This window comes from Trichosurus vulpecula, chromosome 2, assembly GCF_011100635.1.
Source record: "Trichosurus vulpecula isolate mTriVul1 chromosome 2, mTriVul1.pri, whole genome shotgun sequence".
NCBI lineage: Eukaryota > Metazoa > Chordata > Mammalia > Diprotodontia > Phalangeridae > Trichosurus > Trichosurus vulpecula.
Genome location: NC_050574.1, coordinates 82367557 through 82380032, shown reverse-complemented (window position 1 = coordinate 82380032; position 12476 = coordinate 82367557). Strand labels below are relative to the sequence as shown.

The following is a 12476-nucleotide window of genomic DNA, read 5'->3' as shown; positions in this document are numbered from 1 at the left end:
ATTTGCTAAGTTATCAAGTGATCCAGGATTAAAATGAGTTTCCTTAAAACAAAATCATTAAATGAATTTGGTCTTGGGATTAGGACAAAATTTTGAACAATTTCTGAAATGGTCTTAAACATACTTCTGCCATTTTGTACTACATATTTACATGAAGCGGCATTCTCAGCATTGACAATTATAAAATCAAATATCAATCAACTCTAAAAATGTTGAAGATTTAATTATTTATGTAAAAATTAACAAGCACATCCATCTCAATAGTAAGCAAATTTGCTTTCCTAATTAACAAATGGAAAAATTATATATACCAATGAATTGCTTTAAAATAAATTTCTTTACAATTTATCATCAGTAAATGTTTGATTTGTCTACGTATTTTATATACCTATATACCTGGGGTTGCATAAAAATTTCTTGGGTGAAAAGGGGTCACAAGTGGAAAAAGTTTAAGAAGCCCTAGATTAGAATACATTTATTCAATGAAGTAAAAAATGAAGCAGCAGCTATCTCCTTCCTCCACTGCTGCCACTCCTAGTAAGGTCTGCAATCTCAGCCTCCCTCATCTAATCTGACTGGATGCTCACTAGGCAAGTCTCAGTAACTTTTTAGGAAAGATCTCTCCCAAACTACATTTTCCACATCTCATGGAGGAAGGATGACTTTGCTTCATTGCCATCCAGTTCTCATAGTAATCATTCTCAACTCCTGTCAGCTAGGCATGTCTAACATGGGTCACCTCAGCCAGGTGTCTATAGAGTGTTTCTGTGTCATCTTTGGAATCATCTGGTGTCATTTCTCAGTCCTGGGGTGGGCGGGGGGATACCCTAGTCAAACCAAAAGAGAGACTACCTCCTGAGCTCACATTGCAAGCACAAACTCTTTAGACCTTGAGATGATTTTTGTCTCTGGTGTCTTTTCCAGTAAAGTAGACAATTGTCTCAAAATTTCCCCCTTATACTGTGACATTAGAACAGCTTCAGGCAGCTGCTTTTGTGTTAAATGCCCCCAGACAATCATCATCCTCTTCTCTAATTATCTGAGGCACCCAATGATGGCCAAAAAATGAAGGGGGAAACAACAGATGCCAAATGGCTTGGGAAAAGCTTCCACAGTCATGTGTTGTTACAAAGAAATGGATAGGTGGATGACTGAGTGGATGACTGGACACATGAATAAATCAATATATGGATGGATGGATGGATGGATGGATGGATGGATGGATGGATGAATGGATGGATGGATGGATGAAAGGATGGATGGATGGATGGATGGATGGATGGATGGATGGATGGATGGATGGATGTATAAATGTACAAATGAATCTATGTGTAGGTGGAATATACAGATAAATGGATAAGCAAATCAATGATCAAAGCATCAGATTTAAATCTAGAAAGGCCCATTGAGATAATCTAGAAAAACCTCCCATTTCACAGGTGAAGGAAACTAAAGCACAGAAAAGTTAAGTGACTTTCCCAAGTTAGTACCAGAGATGAATACCAAGTCATCCATATCTGATTTCAGTTCTCTTTCCATTAATAATAGTAATATTTAGCTATTGTCTTTTAAGGTTTGCCAAACACTTTACCAATATTATTTCGTTTGATCCTCACAATAGCCTTGTGAGGTAGGTGCAATTATTACCCCCATTTTATAGATGAGGAAACTGAGGATGAGAGAGGCTAAGTGACTTGCCCAGGGTCACACTGCAGATTAGTGTTGGAAGTAAGATTCAAATTCAGATTTTCCTGACTGCAAGTTTAACTATATCTAGTTACACAATGGATGGATAGATGAATGGGGAACAGAGATTCAGAACAAAGTAATTTCTAAGTTTTATTGTGTAATGGTATAGTTCTTGTGGAGGGTTCAGGGTGGACCGGGTGTTAAAGATGAGGAAAGCCTGACCAAGCCTCCTCATTGTCTGCAGTCCAGGAAGCTGGAGGACACTCTCCGGGGGGGAGGGGGGGTTTTGGCAGTTCTGAGTTCCTCAACATCTCGATAACGGTATGCATTGGGCCCACTGACCAAGTACAGCTCGTCAGGTTTGCACAAAGCCCCATCCACACGGTCATGGGGTATTAAAAACTCTATCCATGGGTCCTGTCCACCCAGCTTGAGGTCAAGCTGCCACATTCGTCTTCCTGTAAGAAAGAGACCAAGCATCCCATCAACTCTCATGGAGACTTCTCTCTGACCTGGAGATACCCACTATGACCCAGGAGGTGATATTACAGCCCCCGGGACTCTGATACAGCTCAGGAGAGACCAGTATAACAGAGAGGGTCCCTACACAACCCCAGAAGGCCCTACCACATTGGAGAAAAGCCTGATACCACTTGGGACAGCCTGGCTTTAAGAAAACCTTCTCATAGCTGATGAGGCTCTAACAAAGTCCCAGAGAATCTGAGACAGTCTGAAAGAACCTCTTGTATCCCCATCGCTCTAACCACCACACACATATACACATATATAGACACCTCACTAGCACCCTGCCTACCCTGGGCTCTCACCAGAGATAATGTAGAGCAGAGATGAGCCAGGACAGGTGAAGGCAGCATCCACAACATCGAGGGTGACTTCATAAGGACTTCCCAGTTCCTTATGCAACTTCCGAGGATACCCATTCACCAGGCGGTAGCCCCCATCTGTCAGGAAGATGTAGATCTGGGTGCCCTGTAGAGATTGACAAATCGGTGCACTGTAGACAACTATGGACACAAGTCCCAGACTTTACCTCTGACCCTTCCCTCGTGTCCCTTTGGCCTTTCTCTATCCTTCCCCTATGCCTTCCTATGGTCAATACCTCAATCAGATAGAGCTTTTTCTCCCAAGAGAAAGCAGCATCCACACTTGAGGGTCCCTGTGGCCAGTGGTGTGCAATGGGCCAACTATGCCAGCCATCCCTCCTTGAGTCCAAACGCCAGTAATTGGAACCTTCGAGGAATATCCGTATGAGGCAAAGGAGATATATAAGATCATAGATATGACATATGAGAGGACATTGCATAGTAGGGATGCTGGTCATGTGTTGGATATGGCTAGGGGGCACATATGGATTGGAAAAGCATTTGTTAAGCACTCACTGTGAGGGCTAGGGCACATGAAGATGAGGAGTCAGATGACAGGCGGAAAGGAGAAATATAAGACCATGCTAAGAACACAGGCAGACATGGGAGGCCATGGGGATACAAGGGATACAGGGAACAAAAGGGGAATAGACAAAAACATCTGCCAGGATGCAGGGCTAGTACAGAATCACAGAATCTCAGAGTTCGAAGGGACCTCAGAGGCCATCTAGTCTAATGCATGCCAAAATAAGAATTCCCTCCAGATGGCTACCCAACTCTTGCTCCAAAACCTCTACTGAATGAGAACCCACTACCTGCTGAGGCCATTCATTATACCTTTGGATAGCTAGATGGCTTAGTGAGTTATTAGACCACAGGGCTTGGAGTCAGGAAGACTTGAATTTTAATCTCAACTTACACACTTACTTAGCTATGTGACCCAGGGAAAGTCACCTAAAGGTTGCCTGCCTCAGTTTCCTCATGTGGATAATAATAGCCCCTACCTCCTGGGATTGCTGTGAGGATCAAATGAGATGTCATCATAGTTCTTTGCAAACTTTAAAGCCCCAGATAAATACCACCTGGCTATAGCTCTATTTGTTAGGAATCTTCCCAACCTCAAGTTTAAATTTACTCTTCTCTGCTTTCATCCACTGCCCTTTGGAGAAGGCCCAAAATGCAATGGGCAGGCTAAGAAGGTAGTGAGTGTCCCATCACTGTAATTGTCCAAGTGGATGCTAAATAACCACTCTTTGGAGATGCTATGGAGAGAATTCTTGGTCAGTTTTGGCCTCTGAGAGCCAGCGATCCTGGAGCTGTGCATCTCTGGCCTTTCCCTGGCCCTGCCCTTTGTATCAGTAGCAGAATGGCTCTTAGAGAGCCTCCTCCAGTCTCCAGCCTCCAGCCTCCCAGGGGTCTGGGGTAACAATTGCTTTGGCACTTTGACCTCTGCCCTAAGGGAAATTAACAGCCAAGAAAAATCTGTATAAGACTAGTTAGACCACTTAGGTCAATTAGAATCCAGTTTTATAGGAAGTACCATCCCGAGGCCTTTGATTCTCACAAAAGACTTTAGGACAGAGGCTGGAGTAGTGGGATGGGAGCCGAGGGCTGGGGTTTCTTTGCAGGAAATTGTTTCCCAGTAGGGAAGACTGACAATGACCTAGAAAGGATCTTGTCTGTGGTACAGTGGGAAGGGCACTGGATTTAGAGTCAGAGAACCTGAGTTCAAATTACACCTGTACTAACTAGAGTGGCTCAGGGGAAAGTGTGGATGTGGAGCCAAATAAACTGCTTTCAAAATCTGGTTCTGCAACTGCTCATCTGTGTGACCTCAAGCAAGTCCCTTAAGTTCTCTGGGCCTCAGTTTCCTCATCTGTAAAATTAGGGGTTATATTAGATAGTCTCTAAGTTCCCTTCTAGTTTTAAATCTGTGATTCCATATGTCCTCTCTGTATGATCCTAGATAGGTTATCTCACTTCTCGGGACTTCATTTTCTTCATCTGTAAAATGGGAGACGGGAGGAGGGAAAGAGTTGGACTTGATCACTAAGGTCCCTTTCCACTCTAGACTGCCTGATCTTGCATGTCATTTGGTGCCCTGATTTGGGGGAAACTGAGGCAAATTCCTTCATCTCTGATACAGCAATAAGTGGCCAAATTGGGAATATAAGCATGGCCTTCAGGAGCCCTTACATTACAGCAGCCATAGCTGCTGTCTTTTTATTCACATGCTCAAGGTCAGGACCAAGAATATAGGAAAGAGTAAAATGATTTGCCTTTTCTGTCTAAAGTCATGAGTGAGAGAGCTAAATTCTGAGCTATGGCCTGGGAGAAGGCCAGGCTCCCCTCTGCGGTCAGAAATAGAAAGACCTTAAATACTGTCTAGTACAATTTTCCAGCTCCAGTCTCTACCAATGTTATGTTATTCTTGAAGAAACTAAAAGAGAGACAGCTAGGTGGCACAGTGGATAGAGCACAGGCCTTGAAGTCAGGAGGACCTGAGATCAAATGTGGCCTCAGACACTTACTAGCTGTATGACCCTAGGCAAGTCACTTAACTTCAATTGCCTCCCCTCACCCCCCTCACAAAAAAAGAAGAAACTGGAAGAAAGGACTTGTCAAGGTCACATAGATAGCAAATACTTGAAGCAAGATTCAAACCCAGGTCCTCTGACTCCAGAAGCAGTGTTTTTCTGTGCCTTCACTGTTCACCCCCAGATCCTATGTGGTCGCTGAGGTGATATGCTCTCTCCCCTATTGGGCTCAGAGCAAGTAGACAGTGGGGACATGATTCTGCACAGAGGAGCAGGCTTCACCACTGTCCCTGAAGACGGAGAAGCATGAGGCTTGGGTAGGACACCCATGAGATGAGAAAGACAAAGCAGAAAGTAATAGGACCAGGGCAGAGAAGGCTTGGCTCAGAGGGGAATGTATTCTCTGTGAGACTAGGAGCTCCTTTGTCCCATGAGGGGTAGGAGGTGTCTGATATTCTTCCCCTAGTTGTCCCTGTGGGCACAAGAAATACAAACTCTCAGGAAACCTCAGGCTCCAGGGCCTGTGCTGAACTGAGGATCGACTTGGGGGTAGGAGCCAGAGAATTCTTCCCCTGGCCTTCTCCTTTGAAACTGAGTCCTATGAAAAGAGAACTCAGAAGAAAGGGTTTTTGCAACCCACAGCAAATGATAGCTGAGAAAGGAGCTGAGGTCTCAGGAGACAAAGGATGAGCATGGAGAACTGGTCCTGAGTCAGCCTGCTCCCCCAGTGCCATGGGGCCTAAAGTCCATAAGTTAAGTAGGGAGGACACACAGAAGACTGACTCAGAGAGATACATAGAGGATTTCTGGCAGGACACGGGTAGGATATAGGTGGGACGCACAGCACAGACACAGTGAGATAGTGGCAAGATTGGGTTGAGCGGTGAGGGAGAAGTTCTCCAGTGGGGTGTCCTGGGGATGGAGGATGGAAGGAAAAGCTAAGGGAAGGATCCTAAGGATGGAAAATGGATTCCAAAGACAGGGGAAGCAGCCCAAAGTGAGGTGCTGAACTCAGGAGTGGGCAAGAGACTCCTAGAACTAGGGGAGAACCCAAGGAGTTAGAGATTACAGCAATAGCAGGGAGGCTAGGGTTGGGAGACAAGTCCCCAAAGTAATGGAGGGGGCCCAGAAATGGAAGAGAAGTCCTTGCTTGGAGAAGCTTGCATTATCAAGGCTCATCTCTCACCTCTAAAGCCATACGTGGCACCATGGTCATCAGAAACAAAAGCAGAGAACACTAAATCTGGGCTGCAAGGGGTGATAGATGCATTCCTTTGTCCATGACCTGAGTAACAGAGGAGTAGGTCACACATTTACAGTGGTCAAGCTGAGGGTCAAGGGGGTGTTGGAGATTTCTTGGGAGATGTGGGGTGAAGATATGCAGCCCTAGCAGGGAGAATAGACTGAGGCTGGGACAAGGAAGGGGAGTTAATGAGGAGTAATAGGACCAGATGAAGTCACAGAGGTCACAGGATGTGGGGGCCAAGAAAAAACATAAAGTCTTGGGATCATCTATCAGTGTGTAGGAGCCAGGAAGGATCATGGAGTCATGGAGAATCACAGTGGGTAGGTTCCATACCTCTCCCAGGGCAACGCATGAAGTAATCTTGGATATCACGGGGGTAATGTGGGGGCACTTCCCCTGTCCCAGGGTTAAAGCGTAGGAATTTGCTGCCCTGGAAGCAGTAGTAGCGGCCAAGCCAGCGCAGAGCTGAAGAGCACTTCAGGTCTTCCCATGGCCGTTTCTTCACCTTTCCAGTGCTCAGGTCCAAGAACCATGTCCCATTACCTGCCAGCCCCAGACCCCACCACATCTGTCAGGGATAGCCACCAGAACCTGTCAGGGCTATCACTCTCCCCTCTGTCTTTCAGAGAGGTCACCCCCATATCTGTTATTGACATCCCCTAACATGTGGCAGGGCCCTGCCTAGACCACTCCCCCACATCAGTCAGGGTCATCAGATCCCACTCCCCAAGCCAACCTTGGAAGAAGAGAATCCCTTCCTCCTGGCATTCCCCAGGGTGACACTCCACAGTTGCATCCAGTGGGGATGGGACTCCAGGGAATTCTTTCTGGATTTGTCTTGGGTACCCAGTCTTCAGCTTCCCAGCAATGTATACCCAGACCTGATCACCCTGACACATACACATACAAAAATACCCTCAGCCTGGCTGTACCCTTGTGCCTTCACCTCCATGTATGCACACAGACACAGACACACACACACACACAGACACACACACACACACACACACACACACACACACACACCTCTTCATCGCATCCACCTGGGCACTGTTCTGCTAACACACACAGCTCTAGGGGGACAAGAGGCTCTACTTTTTTGATTTTCTCCTCTGTCCCTGTTAGTTCCCATCCCCTGTGATCCTCCCAGCTTTCCTTTCTCTTCTGTTCTTTGCTCCTTTCCCCACCCCAACCTTCTCTACCTTGATCAAATATACACCATCATGGAGTTCAGGCCTGGCTTTGTGGTGCAGACGGAAGGCAGCATCCAAAGGGCCCTGAACCTCTGGCCAGGTTTCTGAGATCAGCTCCCGGGATCCATTGTGATTCTTCCATACAGATTCACCTGGTAGAGGCGTAGGACAGGGAAAGAACTCACATGGGGTCCTAGAGTCTATCCTCAAGGGACTTTCTCAAGATAAAAGACCCAGAGATAGTTCAATCCACAGGACAAAAAGGCCCCATCCACAGATCACAATTCCCCAAATTCTTTCCCCTCTTCCCCTTTAAATTCCTACACATCTGAAACCTGAATGTTTTATTTCTGATCCCCAAATAGCTTCATCTTCATCCCACAAACATTCAATCTCTAACCCTCTATGACGCTCAAGTGCTCTCATCTTTTACTCCATCTTGAACCTACAAACACTAATATCACAGTTCCCAACCACTTTGACCTCTAAACCATCCCTAACATCTCCATCTCTTGCCCCCAAATGCCCCAGCCCTGATGCCCAAACCTTTGAAGAAAATCATGTTCCCAGAGTCATCCAAAGTTACTGCGTCAAAACCCCAACCTTCAGAACAACGACCTAGTGGCAAGGAGAGACAAAATCAAGTGCGAGGGATTATAGAAATTGTTGTTTGTTCTCCATTCTCAAAGATTGGGAAGGCGATATCTTGATTTGCAAGTGAGTTAGATTTCAGTGAGGCAGGGCTGTGCAAGGTCACCAGTCTCACAGAGCCATCTGGGTCCAGGGGCAAGATATAGATGGGGACACCTGGAGATGGTGCCCAAAGGTGGCATAAGGGAGGTCAATTGATTTACCCATTTATAAAAATACAGTGAGATGGGGACAGAGGTGGAGGCAGGCAGACAGACAGGAACCTAGATAGATAGACGTAAATAGACAGGTATATCAATAAAGACTTGGATGGACAGACAGATTGGAGGCATGAAAACCAGGATAGAGAGGCGAATATGTAGGTGGATATTCAGATGGGTAAAGAGACAGAGAGCTGGAGAAACCCAGAGATGAGGACAGACAAGCAGACAGGTGCCCTCACCAGTCTCATCTGGGTGCAATTCTGTTCCATTTCCCTTTTCAGTTCCTGTCTGCTCCTGGGGGACCCTGGAGAGAGATCAGAGGTCTTGAATCCTAACCCTAACCCTTCCCTACAGCTCCAATCCTTCCCTTCCTACTTCACTTGCACCCTTTCCTCCCTACTCTCTAAAATACCACCTCCACTCCCTCAGGTACCCTCCCTGACCCGCTGACTCCCTGCACTAATTACACTCACAGCGGGTGAGCAAGTGCCAAAGACCAGCACAGGCCCAGTAACATCAATATTCCTGGAGCCTTAGTCATGCTGGCATCTACAGAAGATGCAAGAGGGCAATGGGGAACCTGGAGCCCTGGAAACCATATATAGGGCAGACGAGATTACGACACTTGTGTACCCTCCGCCCACACCCACCCAGTGCCCCTGACTCGAACATGACTCCCTCCCTACCCCCCCCAAGTCTGGGACAAGATCCGAGATTTCATCACTGTAAACAATGAACCAGAACCGGTAAGCAGGGGCCTAGATAATTCCTTGCAGTGATTTCTCCTCTCCTCTTTTCCTTCCTGCCACCCCTCCCCACCCCCCCACCCCCAGTGGCTTCCCCATTCCCTAGGTATGGGAATGCTGTCATGGCCTTCTGTGTGAAAAATGTCCCCTTTACTTGGTGGAGGAGGGAAAAAGAACAGGAAGAGTAGGTTGCTCTGTCAATCAAAAAGCAGCAAGTATCTGATTTCAGGCTTGTTCTTTCTCATCCAGAAGGGTGCAGGCTATTGACCTACCCCAGGAGACTGGACTCTGAAGAATACCTTCATTTAGGGGTGTGCTAGTAAATGTTTAATGATTGGCTCTCAAAAATGTGTGGCCATGACATACTTTTAAGTTTAATATTCATTACTAATATTTTCTCCATCATTTTCTTAAGTCTAGATAATCAGTAAAACAATAGATTAACCCCTAATTCTTAATATTCTCTAAATTCTGAGGTGTAAATGCGCACCTTAATCATTTACCTATCAGCTGGCTCCAGCATACCCTTCATGGGATTAATGTTTCCAAAGCACTGTCAGCAGACTGGTGTGCACAGGATGGCCTTTAAAGGGCCAAGATATCTCAGATGTTCTCAGTAGGTCCAGAATACTCTTTAAATAAAGACACCCTTGGTTGATCTCTTGTGTTCCTCTGTTTGAGGAGAGAGGTGTATCTGGCAGGAGGACTCAGCCTGCTCAACAGGGTTTAGAAATACCAGATAGCACAGGATTAAGGCATAAGATAAGAGCTTTTCATGAGTGTATAGGAATAGGGAAGGGGTTGTCTAAGTATAGGGTTTTCTCCTGTAATCTTTGTGAACAAGATGGAGAGAAGTGGACTGCTGATAGTAAAATTGGGTAGATTCAGAACTGGTTGAATGATTTTAAAGAATAGCCATTAATGTATTTAGGCCCATCTATCAGGAGGTCTCTAGAGGAGTGCCCCAAGAATCTGTCTTTAGTCCTATCTTGTTAAAGATGCACAGATACACATATACATACCTATGTGTGTATATACAAATATGCATATATATATATATATGTATGTATGTATGTATGTATGTATACTAATGACTTACATCAATGACTTACTCAAGTATAAAGGTTGGGGTAGGGAGGGGTACTAAACCATATGTAACGATCTTTGTGGGCCACATTGACTTAGAAAAACCACATAATAATATTATCTATGCTTTATTGTATCTTTATTTGTTTTGTTAAACATTTCCCAATTACATTTTTATTTAGGTCTGGCCACACTCAGGAGTGTTACGGGTCAGATGCCACCTATATATGACAACTTCTGACTTATGACATGCTTAATAAACTCACAGATGTTAAGCAGCTGGAAAAGTTTGCTAACATGTTGGAGGACTGAGTTAGCATTCAAAGAAATCTCAACAGACTAGAATAATATGCCAAACCTAGTAAGAGTAAGTAATTTTTCTTTTCTGTTTAATGTCATGTACTTGCATTCCATGTGACAAGTACAATATGGGGGAGGCATGGCTATGTAGAAGGGTTCTGTCTTGGGTCCTCATCTCTTCTCCCTCTATACTACTTCACTTGGTGATGTCAAGTTCCCATGGACTTAATTACTTAATGCTGATGATTCTCAAATCTACCTATCCTGCCCTAACCTCTCTGCTGCTCTCCAATATTGCATCTCCAATTGCCTTTCAGACAATTTGAACTGGATGTCCAGCAGACATCTTGCCCAGCATGTTAAAAACAGGTTTATTTTTTATTTTTATTTTTACTTATACGTTTTTTAAATTTTTTTCCCTTCTGTTGCCCCACTCCCCTCCCCATCCCCTTTCCCTTTACTTTCTTGTGTGGCAGGATAGATTTCTATGCCCCATCCTCTATATATCTTATTTCCCAGTTGCATGCAAAAACAACTTTTTTTTGGAGCATCTGCTTTTAAAACTTTGAGTTCCAAATCCTCTCCCCTCTTCCCTCCCCACCCATCCTCCCTAAGAAGGCAAGCAATTCAGCATAGGCCACACATGTATCATTATGTAAAACACTTCCACAATACTCATGTTGTGAAAGACTGACTCTATTTCCCTCCATCCTATCCTGTCCCCCCTTTATTTACTTTTCTTCCTTGACCCTGTCCCCTTTCAAAAGTGTTTGCTTTTGATTACCTCCTCCCCCATCTGCCCTCTCTTTTATCATCCTCCCTTGTTTATCCCCTTCTCCCTACTTTCTGGTGGGGTAAGATACCCAATTGAGTGTGTATGTTATTCCCTCCTCAGGTCAAATCTGATGAAAGCAAGATTCACTCATTCCCCCTCACTTGCCCCCTCTTCCCTCCCAACAGAACTGATTTTTTCTTGCCACTTTTATGTGAGATAATTTACCCCATTCTATCTCTCCCTTTCTCCCTCTCTCAATATATTCCTCTCTCATCCCTTAATTTGATTTTATTTTTTTAGATATCATCCCTTCATATTCAACTCGCCCTGTGCCCTCTGTCTATATATATATGTATATTCCCTTCAACTACCCTAATACTGAGAAAGGTCTCATTACTTACACACATCATCTTTCCATGTAGGAACGTAAACAAAACAGTTCAACTTTGGTAAGTCCCTCATGATTTCTCTTTCTTGTTTATCTTTTCATGCTTCTCTTAATTCTTGTATTTGAAAGTCAAATTTTCTATTCAGCTCTGGTCTTTTCACTGAGAAAGCTTGAAAGTCCTCTATTTTATTGAAAATCCATATTTTGCCTTGGAGCATTATACTCAGTTTTGCTGGGTAGGTACCTGATTCTTGGTTTTAATCCTAGCTCCTTTGACCTCCAGAATATCATATTCCAAGCCCTTCAATCCCTTAATGTAGAAGCTGCTAGATCTTCTCAAAACAGGATTAATTTTTATCCTGAAACCCTACCCCCCCCATCACCACCACCACTTCCTAACTTCCACATTACAGTAGAGGACACCAACCTCCCAGTCCCTCAGGCTTACAACCTAGATGTCATCCTCAACTCCTTCTATTTCTCACCTCCCATATTCAATCTGTCACCAAGCCCTGTGGGTTTCATCCCTATAGCATTACAAGAATATGCTTCTTTCTCTTCTCTGACACTGCCACAATTCTGGTACAAGTCCTTATAACTTCACATCTGGACTATTGTGATAGCCTGCTGGTAGGTCTGCCTGTCCTAAATCTTTTCTTACTCTAATCCATCCCCATTCAGACATCATAGTGATTTCCTAAAGCACAAGTCTGACCATGTCTCACCCCTACTTGATAAATTCCAATGGCTCCCTATTGCTCTCAGGATCAAACACAAA

The 12476-nt window shown here is 44.7% G+C and overlaps 1 protein-coding gene across 1 annotated transcript; it reads right to left on the bottom strand.

The window, feature by feature from the left end:
- Positions 1-1814: 1814 nt before the first annotated feature.
- HPX (hemopexin) lies at positions 1815-9681 on the bottom strand. Its single transcript, XM_036743774.1, has 11 exons — positions 9675-9681; positions 8877-8991; positions 8643-8707; positions 8096-8167; positions 7559-7701; positions 7093-7246; positions 6690-6899; positions 6297-6395; positions 2810-2940; positions 2517-2679; positions 1815-2147 (listed from the first exon to the last, which is right to left on the bottom strand). Exons 1-11 carry the CDS (start codon positions 9679-9681, stop codon positions 1921-1923), a joined length of 1386 nt encoding a protein of 461 aa, XP_036599669.1. The 3' UTR covers positions 1815-1920.
- Positions 9682-12476: the final 2795 nt, after the last annotated feature.

Bases quoted from the DNA above. Each gene is read 5' to 3' on its own strand.
- HPX (XM_036743774.1), bottom strand. The intron at 8,708-8,876 runs GTGAGTGTAATT...ATCTCTCTCCAG, and splicing joins TTGGCACTTGCTCACCCGCT to GGTCCCCCAGGAGCAGACAG. The intron at 6,900-7,092 runs GTTGGCTTGGGG...TGGGGCTGGCAG, and splicing joins AGGGATTCTCTTCTTCCAAG to GTAATGGGACATGGTTCTTG.